At 47.8% G+C, this 21,899-nt stretch overlaps 1 protein-coding gene across 1 annotated transcript in view; it reads right to left on the minus strand.

Annotated features, from left to right (window-relative positions):
• Positions 1-17,920, minus strand: part of PHC2 (polyhomeotic homolog 2) — a 47,532-nt gene extending 29,612 nt beyond the window's left edge. Inside the window, exons 1-6 of the mRNA XM_036885329.2 lie at positions 17,717-17,920; positions 15,172-15,330; positions 14,018-14,095; positions 13,441-13,605; positions 11,500-11,586; positions 10,039-10,351 (exon numbers count right to left, since the gene is read on the minus strand). Of these exons, the coding sequence (XP_036741224.1) occupies positions 10,039-10,351; positions 11,500-11,586; positions 13,441-13,605; positions 14,018-14,095; positions 15,172-15,330; positions 17,717-17,866 (952 nt within the window). The 5' untranslated portion in view covers positions 17,867-17,920. The remainder of the gene's footprint in view (positions 1-10,038; positions 10,352-11,499; positions 11,587-13,440; positions 13,606-14,017; positions 14,096-15,171; positions 15,331-17,716) is intronic.
• Positions 17,921-21,899: the final 3,979 nt, after the last annotated feature.

A 21,899-nucleotide genomic window follows, 5' to 3' on the forward strand; every position in this document is an offset into this window, starting at 1 on the left:
ATATAAAACTGTGAATTCCTGCCCCAGGGACAGTTGTTCCAGGGGCTGCCCATCTGAGGTGAGAGTGGAGACAGGCAGGTCAGGGAAGCTATGAGCATCAGCGGCATGTTCTCACCCGCTGGCTCTGTGGCCTGAGACAGGTCCCTTCCTTCTCAGGGCTTCAGAGTTTGTCTGTGGAACAAGAGGTTTGGGGGAGATGATAACACAAGTCTCTTCCAGCTCTACAATTTGATGGGGTGGCTACCACAAGAAAAGAGTTTAAAATTCAGGAATTTATAAGGTGGAAAAGAGAAGGTTAGGCAGGAAAAAGTTCGAAATCTGTAGTACATAAATAGTTAGGGACAATACATGTTTAGTTACCAAGATTGTGCAAGGCAATTGGTGGCGTACTGGTTCTCTGTCCCTGGGCCTCCCCTCCTATCCCACTCTCTCCGCTCTGTGAGGCTCATGGAAAGTCAAAGGCAATTGTTTTAGAACAAATGATGCTACTATATGCCAAGGCTGGAAACAAAGCTCATGGGTGCTTAGATAAGTTCATAGATCAAAGACCCCAGGGTATTTGGGGCAGTGTACATCCCCAGCCTTTTGAGTTCATAAAAAGTGCAGACCATGATCTAACTCCGGCATTATCCTGGGTCAAAAGTCCTTTTATTTAAAGTATTGCAATAACTTCATAATTGGTCTTTCTGACTCCAGTTTCTTCTCCCTATAATCCATCTTATTGACAGCACACTAATCTTCTTTTACAAATTAATTAATCTAGTGCACAGATCTGATCCCAGATTAGAAACTGCTGGGGACTCTCCTTTGTCTCCAGTTGTCTAAAGTCTGTTCAAGATCTCTTTATGACCTTTTAATTTTTACAATTTCTTTGATCCGAGCAATCTTTACTGTTTCACTGCCCCCTGCACGGAGTTTATGCCTTGTCTCATCCTGCCTAGAGTGCCACACAAGTCAAATCCACATTATTCTTTTGCTGCCTTTACAGATGACAGGACTCTCCCCTTTCTCTGAGCTGTGCTGAGGTCCCTCTGCTTTGCATTGCTCTGAGAGAGACAGTGTATCCAGCAGTCGAGCATAAGCTCTAGAGTCAAAATGCTTGGATTTGAGCTCTAGCTCTGCCATTTACCAGCAGTGTGATGCTGTGTAAGTTACTTGGCCTCTCTGTACCTTGGTGTCATCATCTTTAGAATGGGGATAATAATGACACTTATCTCAGTTATTTCAGTAAATGACTTCTTTCTGTTAGTAGGCAGAATTTATGTGATTAATCTATTTCCTCCAAAGTCCCTTGAATTTAGTGGGTTCTCAATCAGTATTGCTGAGTGGAGGAATGAATGACAACATGGTGGGATTCCAGCTTGTTTGTCCCACAAAACTTTCCTCTTCAGAGCCAGAACATGAATGAGATGGGTGTAAGCAGACCACTTTGGTTTTAGCAGTGCTCTCGTTTATTGACGATGCTCCTCCTGTCCCCCTGCTCACTATCTGCCTACACTAACCCACAACCCACCCCAACTGCTCTACTCATTGTCCATGAAACCTCATATCCCATTGTGCCTTCCTGGCTGGATTTCCTTTGGGGCTTCCATTTGCTGGAATGCCCTCCTGCCGCTTCAGTGATCTAAGGCTTGAGTTTCTTTGGCTCAGGCTCAGCTCCTGTTTTCTCCCTCTTTGTTTTAACCCTCAATTGTGGGTTTTCCTCAGAATTCCTAAATGCTTTTATTAGTTTGATTCATTTGTGACTTAGCATGTGCTATCTTGTATGTCTTAAAAATTGAGCCTTATCCCCCATACACATTTTAACATCTCTTGAATTGAGATGCAAATTACAGTTGATGTTGGTTTAACTGGAAGTGCTTTTCTTTCTTTGAGTTAATAAAATGGTGCATCTTGTAATCCATGGTATCTGAAATTAATGAAACGGGAATACTTTTATTGTTTTGTGTGTGTATTTTCTGACTATCCAACTAGACTATATGCTGAGTCAAAGACATGTCTTACATGTTCCTTTGCTTTTCATTTAGAAGATGTGTTTTAATTTAGCCGGAAGGTTTTTATATTTCTTTTATCTTCCACATTATCCAACATAATACACTACATGTTTGTAGACACTTGGCAAATGTCTAACCATGGTAAGATCAATTAATTTTTCTCACTCTCCCATGCCCTCCCAGCTCAGTTTGGGTGTTGAAGGAGGGCATTTCCCACTGAATCTGTGATGCCAGAGGAAGCCATGCCCCTCTTCCCTAAAGCTATAATGGGTATATCAGTTTATGAGATACTAATGCACAGAAATCTCTGAACCTTTGTTCTTATGTTTTTCTAAGGCCCAATAGTTTCATGTTTCCCCCTGCACCTATTTTGGCTCTGCTATTCTCTGCTGCTGGGAAGTTTATTGCTTCTAAAGAACAATAGGTTGGCTCCATGAGGCCTCAACCACAGCCTTGGAGGACCCAGGCAGCCCTTTCTGTTACAGAGTAGGGAAAGGGCAAGCCCAGGGCCTCCACAGATTAGGGCCTCACTGAAAGAAGAGACTCCAGGCAATGCTTCATCTTCCTGTCTGGTTCTCTAACCTCTAATAGCTGCCTTAGAACCTGAAGAGGCCAATTCACTGCTCCCAGGCCAGTTGGTTGTTTGCAACAAGAGGATTTAGGTCCCCTACTGCAAGGGATACAGGCACACCCCCTTCACTGCCTCCACTGTCAGAATTTAGCAGTAATGGATCTCTATTGATCTCAAGGCTTCAAGCATGCAGGAAACAGCTCACTGCCTCAGAAATGCTGCAACTTTGTCCCAAAGTATGTGGGAGCTGCAAGCAGGCCAGTAAAGGTTGCAGGCTTGCTTATACCCTTATTTTTCTAGGTATCTGCTATATTTAACTACCTGGCCTACGGGTGAGGAGAGGATGCCTGTGAGAGAGGATGGCATAACTCCTTACTAACCACTACTCCTCAAGGTTTAGAAAGTTAGGGGGAGAGATGCTGTCAACCATTCATTCAATCAACAAACATTACTAAGCACCCGCTACAGACCAAGTACTATGTTTGGTGCTGGCTAAAACATGGTCCCTAGAATAGAGTACAGTCTAGTAAAACAGACAGATGGTAACAGATACTCAGCATAACTTGACAAATGTTATGATAGGAGATAAGCACAGAATACTGAGGACACAGAAAAGGGGATTCCACTGAGGAGAGCAGAGAAGGCTTCCCAGAGAAGGTAAGTGCTGGACATGACTCAGAGTTAGGAAGATAACAAAAGGAACAGCACATGGGAAGACCTGGAGGCAGAAGACCATGGTGCATTCGGGAACCTATAGGGAATCCTGTACAGCTGGACCCTATGGGAGAAACCAGAAGAGGAGGCAATTTTAGGTTGGGTCTAAATTACTCTGGCACCTGCAGGAGGCTGCTCATCTCCCAAGATGTCTCATGAGATGAGGCCTCAGGGAGTAACTGAGATTGAGGTTGATTCTAGAGGTCAGAACCCCACATACACATAAACAGACAAGGAAGCTTCTTTTAGAAGCTTTTAGCTTCTAAAGCAATAGCCTCATGAATTTTCTGTGATGCAGTCCCTCTGTGCTGAGGGCTAGGACTTTGAGAGAGTACATAGAGCTAAGAAAGTTTCCTTGTAAGAGGAAACTAGGTTATAAAAACAGGGCTGCCAACTGCAGGGGTGCTATATGTTGGTCTGTCGATGCCTTAATGTCTTTAGGCTTGCTCTGCAGCCACCTGGCAAAACGACCAAATGTCCTCTGTGAGAATTCCTTATAAGGTAGCTTGGAGCATCAGAAAAGAAACTGGTTTCTGCATCTCTGCCCACCCTTGGCAGGGGGATGGCAGTATAGTGTAAGTGGCTCAAGGCATGGGTTTTAATCAGACAGACCTGGGTTTGAATCTTGATTCTGTCACCTAATACAAATTAGTTAACCTCCCTGAATCTTGACTTCCTGTTCTGTAAATGGTGAACATACTACCTAGAGGAGTTGTTAGTATCAAATGGGATATTATCTTTAAATATCACAAAGAGTTTCACTGCTTTTGCTCTTATCTAGTAGATGCTCAACAAATAGTAGCTATTCTTGAAATGCTGTCTACTATTTGTATGTTCCTCTGAACTCAAAACATTTTTACAATTTGAATGTCTTTTATTCCTAACAATAAGCCTATGAGGCAAACAGGCAGTATTCCCATTTTACAAGAAGAACTTAGTTTCCAAATGACTTCTATAATGCAGTAGGTTAATGGAAAATCAACTTCCTCTCACAGATGAGGCATGGTGCTTAGCATTAACAAAGGCCCAAAAAATGCTGATGGCTGGATGAGTAAGTCAATAAGCACAAAGGAAAATGCCAAGCCTCAGAGTACTCGCTGGGGAACGCTGAGAACTTTGGAGGTGATCTTGGAGGGAAGGATGATGAAAAGAGTGTGATGACAGAAGGTGGGGAGATAGAAGGTATGTGACAGGCTGAATAAGTCACATGGGGAGGAAGCGGGGGTGGGGTGGGGAGAAGGGGCAGAGGATCTGAGTGAGGAAGCCATGAGCAATTAGAGTGGTTCAATGGACAATGTCGGGAGGACCTGGAGGGCTCCCCGCTGAGAATCAGACTCAGTCTATCAGAAGTCATTAACATGCTGTTTATTGAGTCCCTCCTGTAGACTAGGCATTGCAATGGATAGAGTAGGAAATGAAGACACGGTGATGGTTTCCAAACAGGAAAGAAGTAAGAGTGTTTGAGGAAGATGACTAGCAGCTTGAGTAGGATGTCCTGGCCATCAGGTGAGGATCGGGTAAGCCTCATCAGTCAGCAGGCCTTGAGCAAAGCAGGGAGGTACACAGAGGAAGTGTCATCAGAGCAGGGTGATAAAGCTGGGTGTTGACGGAGGTGAGAGTACAGAGGGAAAGGGAACTAATGTCCACCCTGAGCCTGCTCTGTGCTCGTCACCTCTGTGGGCCATCTCACTCATCTTTACAGCCTGTGGTAAATACAATAATCTTTGTTTTATAGATGAGGAAATTGAGGTTTACAGAGATTAAGTAACTTGATGATGGTCATAAAACCAGTAAGTAATGAAGCTGGGGTCTGATACCAGGTCTAACTCTGAAGCCCATGCTTTTCGCACTGTAACATCCCACCTCCCAGGTGAGTGAAGCCACAGTAACCCTGAGATTGTGAGCCTTGGGATCAGGAACACCTCAACATGTGGGTACGGGTTGGGAAACTGGGAAAGGGAGCTTTCCATAGAGGAAGACTTCTGTGGTTTTGTTTTGTTTTTGTTTTATGAATTCTCCAAATTCAAATATTTTATGCAGGTGGGGTGATATCCAAGTGGGAATGTCCTGGGGAGAGGAACGAGGACAGGGATGGACGAATATTGAGAAGTCATTTGAGGACAGGCGGTAGGTGTCTGAAACATTAAGACGGACTGTCTCCTCTAGGGGTAAGTGTTGGACTAAAACACAAGGGGGACGGGACTGTGTCTTCAAGGAGACTCACAGCTAACAGCAGGGAGTGGAAAGGAAGGAGAAGCAGGTCCCAGCTATCCGCTCAGGTGGTCACACGGCCGTCCTGGGCCGTGCTTCCCAGTGCCAGCTGACAGAACCCTCTTCTGTTCCATTCTTGAAACTTATTTTCCCAGGCACAATTGAAGTTTCTACAACCCCTCTTAGAATTTAAACTCATATTCATCTCTAGCTCCCATATGGTCAGCACTATGCTTGGCACATAAGAGGGCTAAATGAGTATCTGTAGAGCTGAACTAAACAATCAAAGAGACCGAGAAAAACTATTTGTGGATGACAGTTCATTATTCTTTCTGAGCCAGATCTTCTTCACTGGTGAAGTGGAGTAATCATTGTTAGGATTACATGAGATATGTAGATAAGGTAATTATTACAGTGCCTGGAACATGGTTGTTCACACGGGTAATTTCTATGTTAGCTGGCAGTGCCCCTAGAAGTAACGTCATAGGAGGCTAGAGTGAAGAACTTGAGGAAAGAAGGAATGCTCAGCCACCCCAGGACCTCTCCCCCTCACACTCACATTCTCTATCTGTTAAGCAAAATATAAAACTCCTCTACTGATGTCCACTAGCTTAGTACTCTAAATTTGGCCCTATCGTGGATAGTTGAAATAACCTTCATGGCTGGTTGCATGATTTTAACATCAGAATTGTTGGGAATTTTGATTCCAGCTAGATAACAGGTCCACCTGTATGTTTTGGTTTTTATTGGATTTTCTCAGTAAAAGTGTGTCTACACTGCAGTTTGGCAGCTGCTCTGGGAGGGAAACAGGGTACCTGAGAGTTATAGAATCAGCAAGCATCACATTGTCCAGCTTATAACAGACAGAAATCACGACTCCCTGACACAAAATCCCCTCTGTGATAAAACAATGCCACTATGTGGCAGGCCTTCCTTACAGAGGATTCTCTCTCTGTGATGAGACCTGAGGAGGGATGAGGGGACAGAACAAAGACCTAGCATCTGGAGCACAATTGTGTGAAAAGACCCAGGACTTTCAACGACCTGACGGTTTCCATTTACGACAGTATCTCCCTCCCTGTCAGCAACTTTCTCCTCACCTTTGGGCCTGAGTGTGCACCGATGGCCTCAAGTTTATCCACTAGTATGAGGACTCCAAGAACCAAGCCTCCTGTTGGGAGCTGTGGCCCAGCTTCCCTAGGACTCGGCTTCCCTGGAGGTCAGGCCCAGGGAGCTTGCTGCCTGCCCCTCCTCTGCCCTCTGTGGTTCAGCCCTTATATCTCGGAGAAGCCCAACCTCAGGCTCTGCTCTCCGCCCCTCACTCCCTTCCCCCATCTACCAACCCACCCCTTTTCAGGGCACAAGGGACCTTTTCTATTTGCTGAGCCTAAAGAAGCCGGTTGCCAAGGTGACAGGAGCAGGAACAGCAGGGAGCTTGCCATGGGGGAGGGGCTTTGCCCTCAAACAGCTGTCAGTGGGAGCAGTCCCAGCTGGGACTAGAGCATTTGCCTGCTCTGGGAGGAAAGAGCCCCCAGGAGAGCACATTCCTTTCTGCCATAATCCACAGCCCCCTGCTCCCCCAACCGCAAGTCTCCACTGGTTACTTTCCCTGGGGGCAACCAGCCAGCCAGCTCAAAAAATGCTCCAATAACAAACAAAAAACGTGCGGCCTTCTGCCCCCCTCCCTCTCCTCTTCCTCCCTCCCTTCTCTCTCTCTCTCTCTCTCTCTCTCTCTCTCTCTCTCTCTCTCTCACACACACACACACACACACACACACACACACACACACACGCGCATGCACGCACGCATTCGCACAAGCTCTGATCCCTCAGTTCATTCACAGTGGGACGGTGGGTTGGCTGGGCAGGAGGCCAGAAGTTCTCTTTGCCTGGGGCACTGCAGAGCCCAGAGCAGGTGCTGCTCCAGGCTGCCCTGCATCAAGTCTTAAGGATTATTTTTGTTTGCTTGGCTTTGTATTCCAGAGGCCCTGATTGGGCCTGCAGCACCCTAAACTTCCCCACTCTCTTCCATATGGGAGGTGGGGGTGGGAGAATGGAACCACAGGGTTTACAGAAAGGGAGGCTGGGAGAAGAAAGGAGGAGTGGGAGGGGACGTTTGGAGGCAGAAACAATGCAAAGCCCACTGATTTGTGTCTCTGGGGAGAGGGTCTTTGTGATCTAGATGCAGCTCATAGCTCCTCCATGAAAGTTCTGTAGAACCACTGGTCTCTGTACTGTGCATAGCCATATACTGTGGGTCTCAGGCCATACCTGGGGCTCTGGACCTCAGCCTGTAACCCATTGGTGTTCACCTTTACAGGGTTCAAGAAAAGAGCACCCTCCTCTAGACTCTACGAACCCCTAAACAATCTTAGAACCATCAGGCTCTTTGAGCTTTGGGTCAGGAACAGGAAAGCCTAGGAAGCCCCAAATTCCTGTAAGAACTAAGAGGGGGACATATGGCTGGATGATTAAGAACACAGGATCTAACTCAGCCAGACATGGAACTGGTTCCCAGCTCAGCACTTAATACTTATGTGACCTTGAGTGACATATGTAGCAAGTTCTCCTGTAACCTCTCTGAGCTTCAGTTTTCTCATCTGTAAAATGGATAATAACACCCATATTACAGGCTTCTTTCAAAGGTCACAGAGGAGGTATGTATAAAATGCCAACCATATATCCTGTAAACAAAAGGCATTTTATCAGCATTTTATCCCCTTTCTGTCCAGTTGCCTTGAGACCCCAGGGCTGCCTAGAAGCTTTAGGAAGAAGCAAAGAAAGGTCTTTTGAAAGGTCCTTGTCCTTAGAATCTGTGAGAGGAAGGGGCGCTGGCTTAGACCTAGGGAGAGGTTATGTTTTGGCCTGGGCAGGGCAGGAATGGGGGTTCTCAAGTCCTGAAGTGTTGATATTGCTCTAGGGTTCTAGGTTGAAAGAGAACCTAGAAGGAACACTAATTTGGGGTCCTATCTCTAGTCCAAGCTGCTACCCACTCACTGAATGATCCCCCAGTCTTTATTCTTCTGGGCTTCAGTTTCTTCCTCCAAAAAAGGAAGAGTCTGGGGTAAGCTCTGGAGAAAGCAATGCCAGACAGCGAGAAACGTCTGGAACTGCAGGGCAGTGAGGCCTCTCTGCAGGGAGGTACTTTCAGCTCAGTAGTGATCACTGAGAGGCAGGGACTGAGCCTTTGCCCTTCAAACCTCAAAAAGGGGAAAAAGGCCTTCAGCTAAGATTCTCCCCAGAGCACTGTCATATGCTCAATTTGTGCCCCCTGTCTTGAATACCTTTCCCTACTTTGAATGCTGGGTAAACACTCATCTTCAAGACCTGTGTCATTTCCTCCGAGGGTTAGCGTCTCTGACCCATCCTGTTTGGCACTGAGTAACCGCCTGTGCTCACCTTACCTTGCACTTATTTCTATGATATAATTTATGAAATTGAATGGAGTTGCTTGTATATTTGGCCCCCTCCTCTTGACTGCATACTCCTTTAAGTAAGGAATCATACTTAGACCATCTTGGTTAATCTGGTAACAAGTATATATAGATTCTCAAGAAAAAAAAATGCAGGTTAGACTGGCTGGTAAAATGGTCTGAATGAGAACAGAGAGTTAGTGATTGCCTCAGGGATGTGACCTGGGTGAGTCTCTCTTTAATGCAAAGCCACATGGTCCACTACATTTATTTCTGTGGTATAACAGCTTGGTCATATTCCCAGATAGGTCTGGTTTCTAGGGCTCTGGCAGATTTTCTCATTAAAGGTTGCCTACAACACACAGCCCTGGGAGAACTGCACAGGTAGAGAATGGAGCCTAGCTCCATGGAATGCTGATTCATTGCCTTCACAGAACTTCCTAAATAGGCTGCTGGATTTTTTTTTAAGTCACTAGATTTTTTTCTCAAGCGTCACCCTCACTGGCAAGCCTTTCTTGGCTTCTCTCCCAAAGCTAGATAGCTGCTTTGTGCTCCTGCAGTGCTCAGAGCTCACCCACAGTACAGCTCTTATCCAGCTGCACTGCACTGTACTTGTCTGTCTCCCCAGGCTGTGCCCTCCTTGGAGGACAGGCTCAACTCTTATTTACCTGCACATCCAGACCTGGCAACATAACTGGCACATATTTGTCAACAAATGTCTGATGGATGATGAGAAAATAAACTCTCCACTATCTCATCTCCCTGTGTGGTTCTGACATGCCTCTGGCAAGTCCTTTTTTGCCAACTCTTAAAGAACTTCAAAATAGTCCAACTGTCAACCTCCACTCATTCAAGGTTAAGAGCTATGATTGTGTGCTTTGAGATTCACCATTGTGCCTGCTGTGAAGAGGGACTCTGCAGTTCCACTGATGTGGCTTCCTTCTTTGAAGCGGACTAGAAGCATGAAACAGAATTAGGAGCTGAAGAACATCTCAAGATTGGAAGAGGGGAGGGAGAGACACACACGTGGCTGGTATCTTGTGCCCCTGGGAAAAAGGAAAGTTTGAATGTTTTCCCCTGACCCACAGTCCTCCTGAGTTTTCTAGGATGGAGTCCTTCTTCTTGGAGCCCTTACCTGGTGCAATGAGGGGGTGGGTAGCCACAGTGGGCACCATCCGGCTGAGTCCAGCCCGGCCCTCCATGCTCCCTGCCACACTGCTGTTGCCATCTCCTTTCTTGAGTGGCTCCATCACACTGTCAGTTATGCCAGGCTTGGCACCTGCTGGGGAACCCTGAGCAGTGTTTCTGCTCTGTGATGGGGTAGGCAGAGGCTGGCTACTGCCTGGTGTGGGTTTCAGGGCCAAGCTGGGCAGGACAGGCTGAGTGGGGGAAGGGCCCGAGGCTGCTGCAGCTGGTGTCTGCTGTGCTCGGAGGGTCAAGTTCTGTACCTGGAAAAGAAGGGTCTATAGGAGTCCAGAGAATGTGGGTTCGAGCAATGCCAACACACAGTTAAGATAGGCACAGAGTTAGGTATGGATCCAGGAATGGCTGGACAGGATGGTGGGTTGTAAAATCAAAGAGAAGAAAGAATGAGTTAGGGCCTTAAAGAGGAACCAGGAGCAGGTAGAGTTTCTAAAGGAGACAAAAAAGAGTGCTAGTGCTTGGATCCATGAGCAGAAGAAAGTGAGTTCTGAGAAGGGATGACTGTGCAGGCTGGGGCAGGCCTGGGCAGGGAGGTCAGGCTCTCTCCTTTCCATCACCTCCCCACCTCCCCTAAACTATCAGGATGGGATTCATGCCACTTAGAAAGAATTCCCAGATACAGTGGGGCATGGGGCTTCCCACACTGGAAAAGGCCAGGGCAAAAGGGAAAATTAATTGGCCAGCAAGGACCCCAGGCAAAGAATTACCTTGTTATACCAGGGTGGGCATGTTTATTGAACCTGGTTCTATAAACTCTGTTTATTCAACCTGGTCCCTGGTGCCCTCTGCTGGACACACAGAGGCTGTGCCTGACTCGTTTCTGACGTGCTTGCCACTGGGTGCCCATTGGTAGCTGGGGACTGGTTGCAGGGAGTGGGAGACATTCCTCCCCTGCGCCCACCCACAGAATCTTTGCCACAGCAGTCTCTGTGCAATCCCAGCACAAGGCAGGGACCCAGGACTCATCTTTGCTCCCTCACCTACGCCATCATTCCTGATGCCTGGAGGCGCTAGCACATGTAACCAGAGCGGGATTTTCCACTTAAAAAGCAACTACAACAACAAAAGTTATCCTGGGGAGGGTGTATGGTAAAAAGGGAGCCATTACCACCCAGGGCTGGCCATCATTCTTGTCTCAGCATGCTGCTGTCTGACTCCTGGCCTTGGTTTGAAGGAATAAAACAGAGTCAAGAGTGGCTGAGGCCTTTTCAACAGGGAATTACGGAGTAAGTCTGGGAGTGTTGGGATGTCCTGTCTCCCCACTGCTTTCCTAGAAGATCCCAACCTTTCCAAAGATTCAAAGCTTCTCCAGGGCTTGTGCCCATCCCCAGTATCAGTACCCCTCTATGGAGGTGCCCACCCCCCTGCCCTCCCATAAGCATGGAATCCTCACCTGGGCGGGGGTGGGGGGCCGGGCGGGGGAGCCAGTGCCGAGCTCAGGCTGCACAGTAGCGACGGTGGCCGTGGGCGTGAAGATGAGCTGAGGGGACAAAGGAACAGTGCCGCCTAGGCTCCTAGCTACCTGCACCAGGTTACCTGGCTGGGCCTGGAATCACAGGAAACAAGGCGCCTTTTACCTGCCCAATGTGGGCTCAGCCACAGGACAGAACAGTTTAGCCAGCGAGCAGATATGGGAAAATGGGGGAAGTGACAAAAGGAAGGAGTTCAAGGGGAACACTTGAAACTCTCAGAAGGCTTGAAGTGTCCTGGCCCAGGTGGGGCAGTGAAGGGAGTATGGGGGAGAGCCATTCTAGGAACACACTCAAGTCAGGTTTACTTCAGAAGCCTCTGTGAGGACCTTATCCTAGAGGCGACCAACATTCCCAGGATACTCTGAAATCACTCTCTCCGCAGCACCCTGGGGAGCAGGGACCCCAGGCTGAGATAGGTGCCCTAGGACCATTTTCCAGGTCTGACCCACTCCTGACTCCAGGTCTGGGCCACAGCAGGACTCTCCTCCAGAAAGGATCAAGTTAGACGTATTCTTTTGGTCCTTTTTAAGTCAAATTTAGATTTGGGAGGGGTGGTGCAGAGGCAACAGCAGTGGAGGAACTGGAGCACACAGAGTCAAAATAGGGCCTGCTCCTCCTCCCGTGGGGGCAGGCTACACGATGGTCTCTGCATAACACTTCCGCTCCTCATGGCTAGCTTGGCATCAGTGTGGACATGCTGGTGTCTGATGGCGTGCTTTCCCTAGGACTCTGTGCTACACCTCTGCTTGCTCCTCTGCGCCTGTATGCCCAGCTCTGGGGAGGGAGGCAGGCAGGCTTCAGGAGGGAGGCAGGTGAGTAGGACAAGGGAACAAATAAACAGAAGACAAAGGCACATCGGCGGGTGGTGTCACGATGTGGCTGTTGGTTTCCTAGAGAGGTGGAAGTCTCTTCTACATGGTGTGTCTCAGAGGCTGTTCCCTTGGAATGGAGCTGCACCTCAATTAGCTTAGAGTCAAGGGCAGAAGTGCCGTAGCTCCAAGTGTCAAGTTCTGGAGCAAAGGGAGGGTCAGGACTGTATTGTCTTCAGGCTAGTGTGTCAAGGAGCCCAACGGAGAAGTCTTAAGAGTGGGAGCTTTGAGATCAGACTGACAGTGATTTGAGCCCAGCATAGACTAGAAGTTATTGCCTCCTGCAGAGTGTGCTATTTTCCCAGGAAATTCCTCTAAATCTTAGGAAACTTGAGGCTCTTAAGGACTTGTGCACCTCTCAGGGACAGGTATAAAGAAGAGATTCTGGATCTCCATATCCAGGGCTGATGACATCCTGAGTGCATTTGGCCCAAATAAGCCCACCTGATCAGGGGATGATAGGGTAACCCTGGTTAGAATGGGGGCCTGGCTGGGAGGTCAGTGGAGGCAGAAACATGTCCTGATGCTGGCTGCACCTTCACCACTTGGACTGGAATGTGCCTTTGGCCCTTGAGCCAGTGGTGGCTAGTCCTGAAAGGACTGTCACAGTGGGGTAAGACCCCATTTCTGTAGAGTACATGGATGTCTGTGTGTTTGCTTATCTTACGTGTCCAAGTGTACAGGCCAATTTGGCATGGAGCCCTGCATTTTCTACCCTAATTAATCTTGGAAAGATAACAGTTTCTGATAAGAAGAGGAAAACTGGGGAAGGAAAGGAGGCATCATGGGAATCCCACCCGTCCTTGAGTCTCCAAGCCTATCCAAAGCTCCCCTGCAGCCTTTCATTTCTGCCCCTTTTCTCTTGCTGCCTGTCCCCTAGTGCCTCTTCTCTTCACTTCTCCTATCCCCTCCATTCTCTGCTCTCCCAGCTCCCAACTTCTCTGCCTCTGTCCTTCTGGCCCACCTGAGCCATGGCCCAGGCTGGGTACTCACCATCTGCGCCCTTAGATACATCTGTGCTTGGCTTGCAGTCAGGGCTGGAGAAGAAGTGTTACCCAAGAGCACAGCCTGCTGGGCGATGCCGGAGGCTGTTGCTGAGTTGACACTCTGAGCCCTGTTGATGAGCTGTGCGGCTGCTGGGGAGGCTGCCAGGTTGATCTGATGAGAGAGACCCCACAGTAGGAAATAGGAGGTTCTACTGGTCCACTCTGTGCCCCCTCACCCACTCCTTTCACTCCCCCTCTTCTGTTCCTTGGTGGATTCAGCCCTCTTTAGGACCATTTCTGGTCCCTGGGCTTTGGAGTGTCTCCCAGCACTGCCCCATCTCTGGCTTACATGCAGGGCTGCTGGGAGAATCCAGTGGGGAGAGAATGGAGCTGTATAAGAGAGGTTTGGCACTGGAAACATGCCAGGGAGTTATTTAAGTCAGGGGTAGAAAGACGCATGCACTTTTTTTCCTGCAAAGAGTAATAGATTCCAGCCATGATGTGGCTGTGGATGCCCCAGCTGGGTCTGGGAGCCAGTGAACATTTTGGGCAGCCAGGAAGGGCCTGGTCCCCACCCTACTCACCGAGGGAGACTGGGCTGGGGCCTGTGCAGTCATGCTGCTGCCTGAGGTGCTCCCTTGTCTGTTGGCCACCAGGCTTGCCTAGGAAAGAACAATTCTTATCCCTGGAGTCTAGATCTCTCCCATTATTCCATCAGGCTCTCACAGTCCAAAGGGAGCTTCTACAGGACAGTGGTAAGGAACCAAACCTCCTGGAATCAGACCCCCGTTCTGCCTCATCTGTGTGACCTCAAGCAAGTGCCTCAGTTTCTTCTTTTATAAAGTAGGGATAACAACAGTATCTCCTTAATTTTGCTGAAAGGATTAGAAAGGTGAAGCACTTACATATAAGCACACGAATCATCAGCTGTGATTCTCTCCCATGTTTCCAGCTCTCTTTGGCCCTCCGCTCTACCCTGCTCTGTCAGATCTGGCTCACAGGCCCCCTGCAGAGAGTCTGGCACACGCTGTCTGGAATGTCCCACCTGCCTTCCTGTGGCCAGCTGCTTCTCATCTTTCAGGTGTTGCGTCCACATTACTCCAGCAGGTAGACCTTCCCTGACTGCCCACCCTAGATAATCCTCCTGTTATTTGGTTACAGCATCCCGCTTTCTTTTTCATAGAGCTTCTTACTTAAGATATTTTGTTTCCTTGTCTATTTGGATTTCTGTTTACTTGCTGTCTCCACACTCTAAGCTCAGAGAAGACAGCATCCACAGTATACTCAGTGCCTGACATGAACTTTGGCATAAAACAGGCACATAAAAATTTTGTTGAATGAATAAATGAATGCATTCTTCTCAGCCACTAACAACAGCCAGGCAAGCTGAGTGGCAATGGCTTCTCTGTGGACACCTCCTTGGACGCTTGGTCCTTTCCCGGTAGTGCAGTGATGTGGGGAGGAGGCTCTCACAGCCCTTCCTCATGGGGTGAAGTGGCTGAGCGCTTCAGCGGCCCCGCTCATGAGCTGGGTGACATTGGTCAAGGTGCTTAACCTCCCAGAGCCTCCTTCTTCCTCTGTCAGACATGAAGATGACAATTGTGCCTCCTTCACAGGGTGCTGTGAGGACACAGTGAGAGAAGCCTGGGAGCACTGGGGCAGGGGCTGCCTCTTCTCCCTCTCACTTCTGCAACTACCACGACCCTCTGTGGCATGAGCGGTGTGTCCATATTCTTACCTGCTGCACAGCTGCCAGGCTCTGGAGCTGGGCGCTGCTCAGGTGCTGTTGCTGAAGTGCAGCCGTCTGCAGCATAAGATGCTGTTGCTGTGCTGCGTACATCTGCTGCAGGTACTGGGCCGCAGTGCTCGGCTGCCTGTGCAGGGCCTGCTGGATCACCTAGGGAGGGTGGAGAGGGGAAGACTTCTGCTGGCCAGCTGGGGAAGTCAGAGCAGCACGTGCTGCTCTCATGGACTCAGGGGTGGCAGTAAAGCTCAGGGAGGCAGAGGCCTTTAAGACTCCAGTGACACGAGTCCCATCAGCCTTGTTTGGTCTTCTCCTTATCCCCATTCTTCCGCCTTAGATTAGGGTGACTGCACCAGGGGGCCATGGTGACAGGAATGGAAGCCCAACAAGGCAGAGCACAGGAAGGGGAGGGAAAAGGAGACAGGTCGGAGAGGGGCCTAAACCCAGTCTGCTAAACCAAAACTCACCCAAGGGCAACACCCTTCCAGCTGGGGCCTCACGGCAGACTTGGGGCTGCTTCCCAGTGTCTGGCCCAGCTACCTGGGAAGTCCTTTCAGGCCCTTAGAAGCAGCAGGACACACCACAGGGATGATGCATTCCTCTTTTATTCTTCCCCTCCCTCTATCATTCCCTCTTTTTAGCCACCTCTCCCATCCCCTGACCTTACTGCTTTGCTATTACCTCTATCCTGATGGGACTGTCTGAGCTACAGTCTCTAGGAAATGAGTAAATATTCCCTCCCACTCTTCACTCCCAACCCTTCAAAACCTCCTGTATCCCCAGGAACAAAGGAAAGTGCGTGCCCATCCCCTAGCTCTGAGATCCTTGTGTGACTTCTTCTAAGCCCTGGAGACATTTCTCCTCCCTTCTCCTTGCCTGGTCACCCTCCTGCCATCTCTTTCTACTTGATATCCTACACAGGCCCTGGACAGGCTTTGGCCTAATTCCTCCACAGGGCTGCTCCCAATCCCTGGCAAGGGAACCTCCAGTCTAGATCTCTCCAGCTTAGCATGATTTCTTAGGGCTGGTGGACCTAGGACATACCAACCTCTGCACTCAGATTTGAGATTCTGTGAAAACAGGTAGATAGCACAGATTCTCCCCACCTACCTGCACCCATCCCAGCTCTTCAGATTCCACCCCCTTCACAGTGTCCTGGTTTACATGAACTCAGTGTTTTTTATTCCTGCTCTGCCCAGAATTCTTTCTTCTTATTCCCATTGCCTAGGCCTCTCAATTTTCCTTAGACTCCTAAAAGTACCTCCCAGTAGTCCAGACAAAAAGTAGAGGTTCTGTGACTCTTTCTCCCTATAGCATGGCAATGAGTAGAAACAGGAGGAACCCCTAATGGTTCTGTTTGGGTGTGGAACATGACCTTGGGTCATCTCATTTGCCAGAGCAGACACCCCAAATTCTTTTGCCTAGAGTTGTGATGAGGGGCAGAAGGAGGGTACATCTTAATGTTAGTGGCTAGAGACTAGAGCTAAAGCATTTATTGCAAAGGGGCCAGGGGAAGAGGCTTGGATGTGTGTGTGCCAAGGGTGGGCACAGGAAACATGGTTTTATTAAGTGTGAGGCAGAGATAACTGGGACAGGGAAGATTCCAGAATATCTGATGGTGTCATCTTTTGCTGATTTGCAGGCCCTGCCACTGACTGCTGTGACTTCTCTGCCAGTCCCTAGTCTAGGCCTAGGGCCAAAGCAGGATGAGGTCACTTGTCTCATACATCCAAGCTGTAACTAGTGTTACTTAGAGCAAACATTACTTGGCTGCGGTCACTTTCTGCCTGCTTTACCTGGGACCCTTAGTGATTAAGAGCACAGTCTGGGGGAAGAATTAGGTTCAGCTTTTTTGTCTTTATCTAAAGGACCTGGGATAAATTACTACTTTCTCTGAGTCTCAGTTTTCTCAATTACAGAGTTGTGCCTACTAATAAGCATTCTCAGCTAGAAGAGAAGATACATATGCAAAATGCTTCATACAGTACAGGGCACACAGCAGATGGCAATACATGGTGACAAATGCATTTGGAACAGTGTGTAATCACCTGGAAGGTCTCATGGATGACACTTTGCAAAGTGCTGCTTTAGGGAAGAAGATAAAAAGCTGCAAAGGCAAAGGACTGGTTTGATGGTTCTTTTTGGTCCCCTGTCTTTAAGAAACTTGAATTGTTATAGGGCAATGATCTATAGTGGGTGTAGGTTGTGGCTAAGCAGCTCCCAGACATTTTTTCTGCTTGTTATTTTTACTTGTCAGCCCCTTACACTTTCACATGCTTATCCTCCCAAAACAGCACTCTGGGACCTGAATCACCAGGTAAGAAAGGAATTTTCTGGATCTGCCTAGTAGCCCCACTTTCCCCAAACTTCCTTGATTAGATCCATTTAGTATCATTTCTCCTCTCTCTATATAACATGTACTATATAGCAAACATACACCTGCTAACACACCCACTTATCCCAGTTATCTGCACAGACCACGCCTAGCCAGCTGTAGGGTGATTACAGAATACAATCCCTAGGTGAGTCGGAAGCTTACCTGCACGGTCTGGCGGTCAGGAATGCCACTGTACACAGAAATCTGGGGCCCCGTGGGGCGGCCACTTCCACTGCTGCTGCTGATCCCGCTGGCACTGCTGGCGGTGCTGGCACTGCTAGATGTGGGGGGGACTGGCAGCTCATTCTCCATGGCGGAGCGGATGGCGCAGGCAGGGCACTCAGATGGCAGAGGAGCAGGCGGATGCTGAGAGGAAAGAGGCAGAGTGAAATGTTAAGCAAGCACTTAATAGAGAATGCACAAATTTATGTCAGCTTCCCATTAGCCTGAAGTGGGACCACTTCTGAACTGAGGTCCTGAGACATACCTGCCATCAGGTCAGGGCCAGGAATGATTCACTAGGTGAGACTTGAAATCAGGACTGCCTGACTCTAAAGTCTGTGACCTGTTATTCCACTAGAGGAGGTAAAACCAGGAATGGCAGTGGTCTTAGGGACCATCTCTCACCCCATGCACCTCTTCATCTTTGGGATGGAGAAACTGAACATTAGAGAACTTATTATTTGTCCACATGTGTATAGCCAGTTAGTGAAAGAAATGGGATTCAAAGTCTGCAGAGAACAGAATGAAAGAGGCCAACAAGGAGGTGATAAAATACACGGAAGTGTTTTATTTTCAAAACCAGAAGAGCTTTAAGTATGTTTGAGTCTGTGTTTTCTTTATGAAGTACTTACTGAGTGCTCTCTGATTTAATGCTAAGCAGGATACCATGTTGAGCAATTTGGTTAAAATAGCAGGTTTTGGAATCAGAAAGACTTGGGTGTGAATCCTGGTTCTGCTACTTACTAGCTGGGCACCTTGACAAGTCAGATTTCTCTAACCTTCTGTCTCAATTTGTCACATGTAAGAGCATATGGGTTGTAGGGAGGATAAAGTAAAATACTGATACGAAGTGCTTATAGCGTGTCAAGCATATACTGAGTGCTCCATCAGCACTGGCTGCCCTTGTGGTTATTAAAATCGTCCCCAGCCTCATTCCCACTGTCAGGGTCCAACAGATCAATCCTCTTCAGAGGTAGAATTGGCAGAGCCTCTTGGAATCTTCTATCCCAGTCATTAAGAAGAGCCAGAAGTTACTTCAGGGACCATCCTGTGATCTGGATTCAGAACTTGACATTGCACATCCTCTTGAAGCATGTGTTGAGGAGTGGAGTGGGGTTGGGAGGGAAGGAAGAGCTGATGGGAAAGGCATACACAGGTCTGAGGTCAACTTCCACTTTTTCTCATGCTATTCATAAAATCGTCATTTCTAAATATAAGCTTTTCCTTCTATCCATTCCTTTCTACACCTAAAATAACACTCCTTTGTCATCCCATCATAGACAATCAATTCTCTGCTTGAAGATTATACCAATTTAATAAATGCAGAAAATATGTTTTTTTCACACTAATGAGAGCAGTGATGAGTGTCAAGAACTAGAATTGTCATTAACGTCCTGTTCTCTTCCCAGTGCTGCTCAGTTTGGAGGTTGTCAACATTCCTCAGATAATCCTCTTCAGACTGGGTGGATTTCCCTGTGGCTGAAAAAAGTGTTGGTGAAGTCTAAAAGACAGGAATATGGGGGCTAAGGAAATCTGGGCCATTCCAGGGTGGCAGTCAGCAAGTTGAAGTTCAGAGGCCTATGGCTTCCAAGGCAGTGTAAAACCTGCCAATGGCGCTTGTGACCTGGGTCCCTAAGCAGCGGTTTTCCCTAATGTTTCTATGTCTGCTTTTACTGCCACAGGGCAAGGCCCTGTCCATGAATTCCTTTTGTCCTGAATGGCAGCTCAGTTGTGGGTCTCACTGGGCTGCTCACTTGTTAAGGATGTTTATGGCGATAATGATGCAGGAATCAATGAAACAGCAAGGTCAACAAACATTGCCTGTGCTCTGCTCAGTTGAAATCTATCTTATATTCTAGGGAGGGGAAGGTAGGCTGGATATAAAATAGTAGAAGCTGATGTAAATTCTGTTCTTGCAGAACCTGACACACTAGTTGTGGAGATGAGGTTTGAGTGAATGTTAAAGACCACTGAGCAACAAAATTGGCAAATGAGAGTTGTGTTTGATCATGGAATATCCCATAGAATCTCAAGGTCTTCTCTGAGTTGAATGCTTTGCTTCCTTTTCCCAAAATATTGATCACAACTGGGTCTCAGTTCCCACCCTAGGAAATCTCTGCTGAATTCCTTATCAACATAAAACACAAAATAGGAAAACAGGACAGCAGCCATAGCAAATTGAGGCAAGGATAACCACATCCTAGATGATGAAGCCTCAGCTATTCTTTTCCTTTTTGCAGCAGCTAGGACAGATCTTGTGCACAGTACATACTCATCCTTGTTGACAAATAAAACAAGACAAAATTCTAAAGAGAGCATAGCATCCCTGTATAGAAAAACTTCACAGGCAAGGATGGCAGCTGCTCCCCATGCAGAGACTCACAGCAATGCGGGAACACAGGCATAAGGTGTTTCCGGATTCTCCTGCCCACCTGCCTCCTTCCTTCTGGGGTCAAGCATGTGTTCCCTTCTCTCTCCGGTCTCTCATTCTTACTTCTGCCTCCCCACCATCTTTACTTTGCCTGTTCTGTCTCCTTAATTTTTGAAACTGAACCCCTGGTTTTCCCACTCCTGTTCCAGACCCCCATTCCCTCCCATCTCCGTGGAGTGGATTGCACTTTGGCTCTTGACACACACTCTCTCTTTGACTCTTGAACATGTGATTGTTCTCCCCCACTCCTCTCTCTTGCCCTCATTCAGCTGATCCTGAGTGGTCACGCCAGTACTCTAATGGGCTCCTCTCCTGTTCCTTACCTCTTTGCCTGACCCCTGCACTCCCCCAGCCCTGCTGCCCTTGACTGACCACATTCTGAAACTGCTCCCTCTGCGTCTTGCTCCCTTACCTCACCTGCTCCAGCTTTCTCCTCACTTGTGGTCTCCCCTACTTGAGGATTTCTCTGCCCAGGCCTGATGGTGCACATGCTCTCTTTCATTCATGCTTATTCTCTAGGAAGTGCATACTCCCTCTTGGCCCTCTCTCTGCCCCCTCTCCAACTTACACCGTCTGTTCTAGCTCATGCTTTTGCTAGCCACAGCTGCCTCTCCAGTGTGCTCTCTCTGGCTTTTTCTCAGTCACCCATGCAAAGCACAGAAGAGGGAAGGGAAGACTGCCTAGGAGATTAGAGAGCCCTTCAAAGGAGAAGTAATATTTGAGCAACCTGAACCCACACCTTCTCTGCTGTCACAGCATAAAGTTGCCCTGTGACACCTTCCACTCCTTGAACCTTCTGTAATAGGCAAGTTCCCAGGTCCTTACAATCTGAACATCTATTGAGCATATGCCATATATATGCAGGGTATTCTTGCTAAGTACTGGGAATAGAAAAGAGGTAGAAGACATGAATCCTTAATTTAAGATTCTTAACTTTTGGAGGCATATCAGAAATGGCAAAACTCAAGTCCCCCTCAAAATGCAGACATATATGAAAATGTGCTTACAAATACAGAGGTTAATGAATCCTTTGAAGCCTGTGCATTAGACTGTCTAGATTATGAAGCTCTGCTTCTTAGCTAGGTAGGGGTTGGGCATGAAGTACAAATTAAAAGATAATAATAATATTACCTACTATATGTCGAGTTCCAAATGAGTGATTGAGACAACATTTCCAGTGTTCTGAAGAGTGTGAGATATTAAGGACCTTGTGCAATGTGAAAAATGGAAAGTGAAGGTGGGCTTTCTGACTGCCAAAGGCTCACACCGCTGCTGAATAAACAGTTACTGCTGTAAGATAAACTGGTCCCCAGCACTCCCTCTGGGCTGGTGGCTCAGTTTTCCTAGGAGAAGCAATGTCCTAAAGAAGGGAGAGCATATATTTAGGAGTCAGATAATCCTAGCTTTGGGAAAACCAGCTCAACTGTTACTAGTTGTATGGCCTTGGGCAAGGCAGTTTACCTCTCTTAGTTTCCTAATCTGCAAAACTGGGTCATAATACATTTTCTGGGTGGTATATGTATGTAAGGATCAATCTCTTCGCCTCATTCCACTTTTCTAACCTTATATTCTATGATGTAAGTCCACTGTTCGGTCTGGTGGTCTGCTTTCTTTCTCCCAAATACCACATGCTTATGATTACCTCGGCTCCTTGACTTTGATGAAGTTCAGTTTATCTATTTTTAATTTGGT

The sequence above is a fragment of the Manis pentadactyla genome, chromosome 4 (assembly GCF_030020395.1).
Source record: "Manis pentadactyla isolate mManPen7 chromosome 4, mManPen7.hap1, whole genome shotgun sequence".
In the NCBI taxonomy this organism is placed as follows: domain Eukaryota; kingdom Metazoa; phylum Chordata; class Mammalia; order Pholidota; family Manidae; genus Manis; species Manis pentadactyla.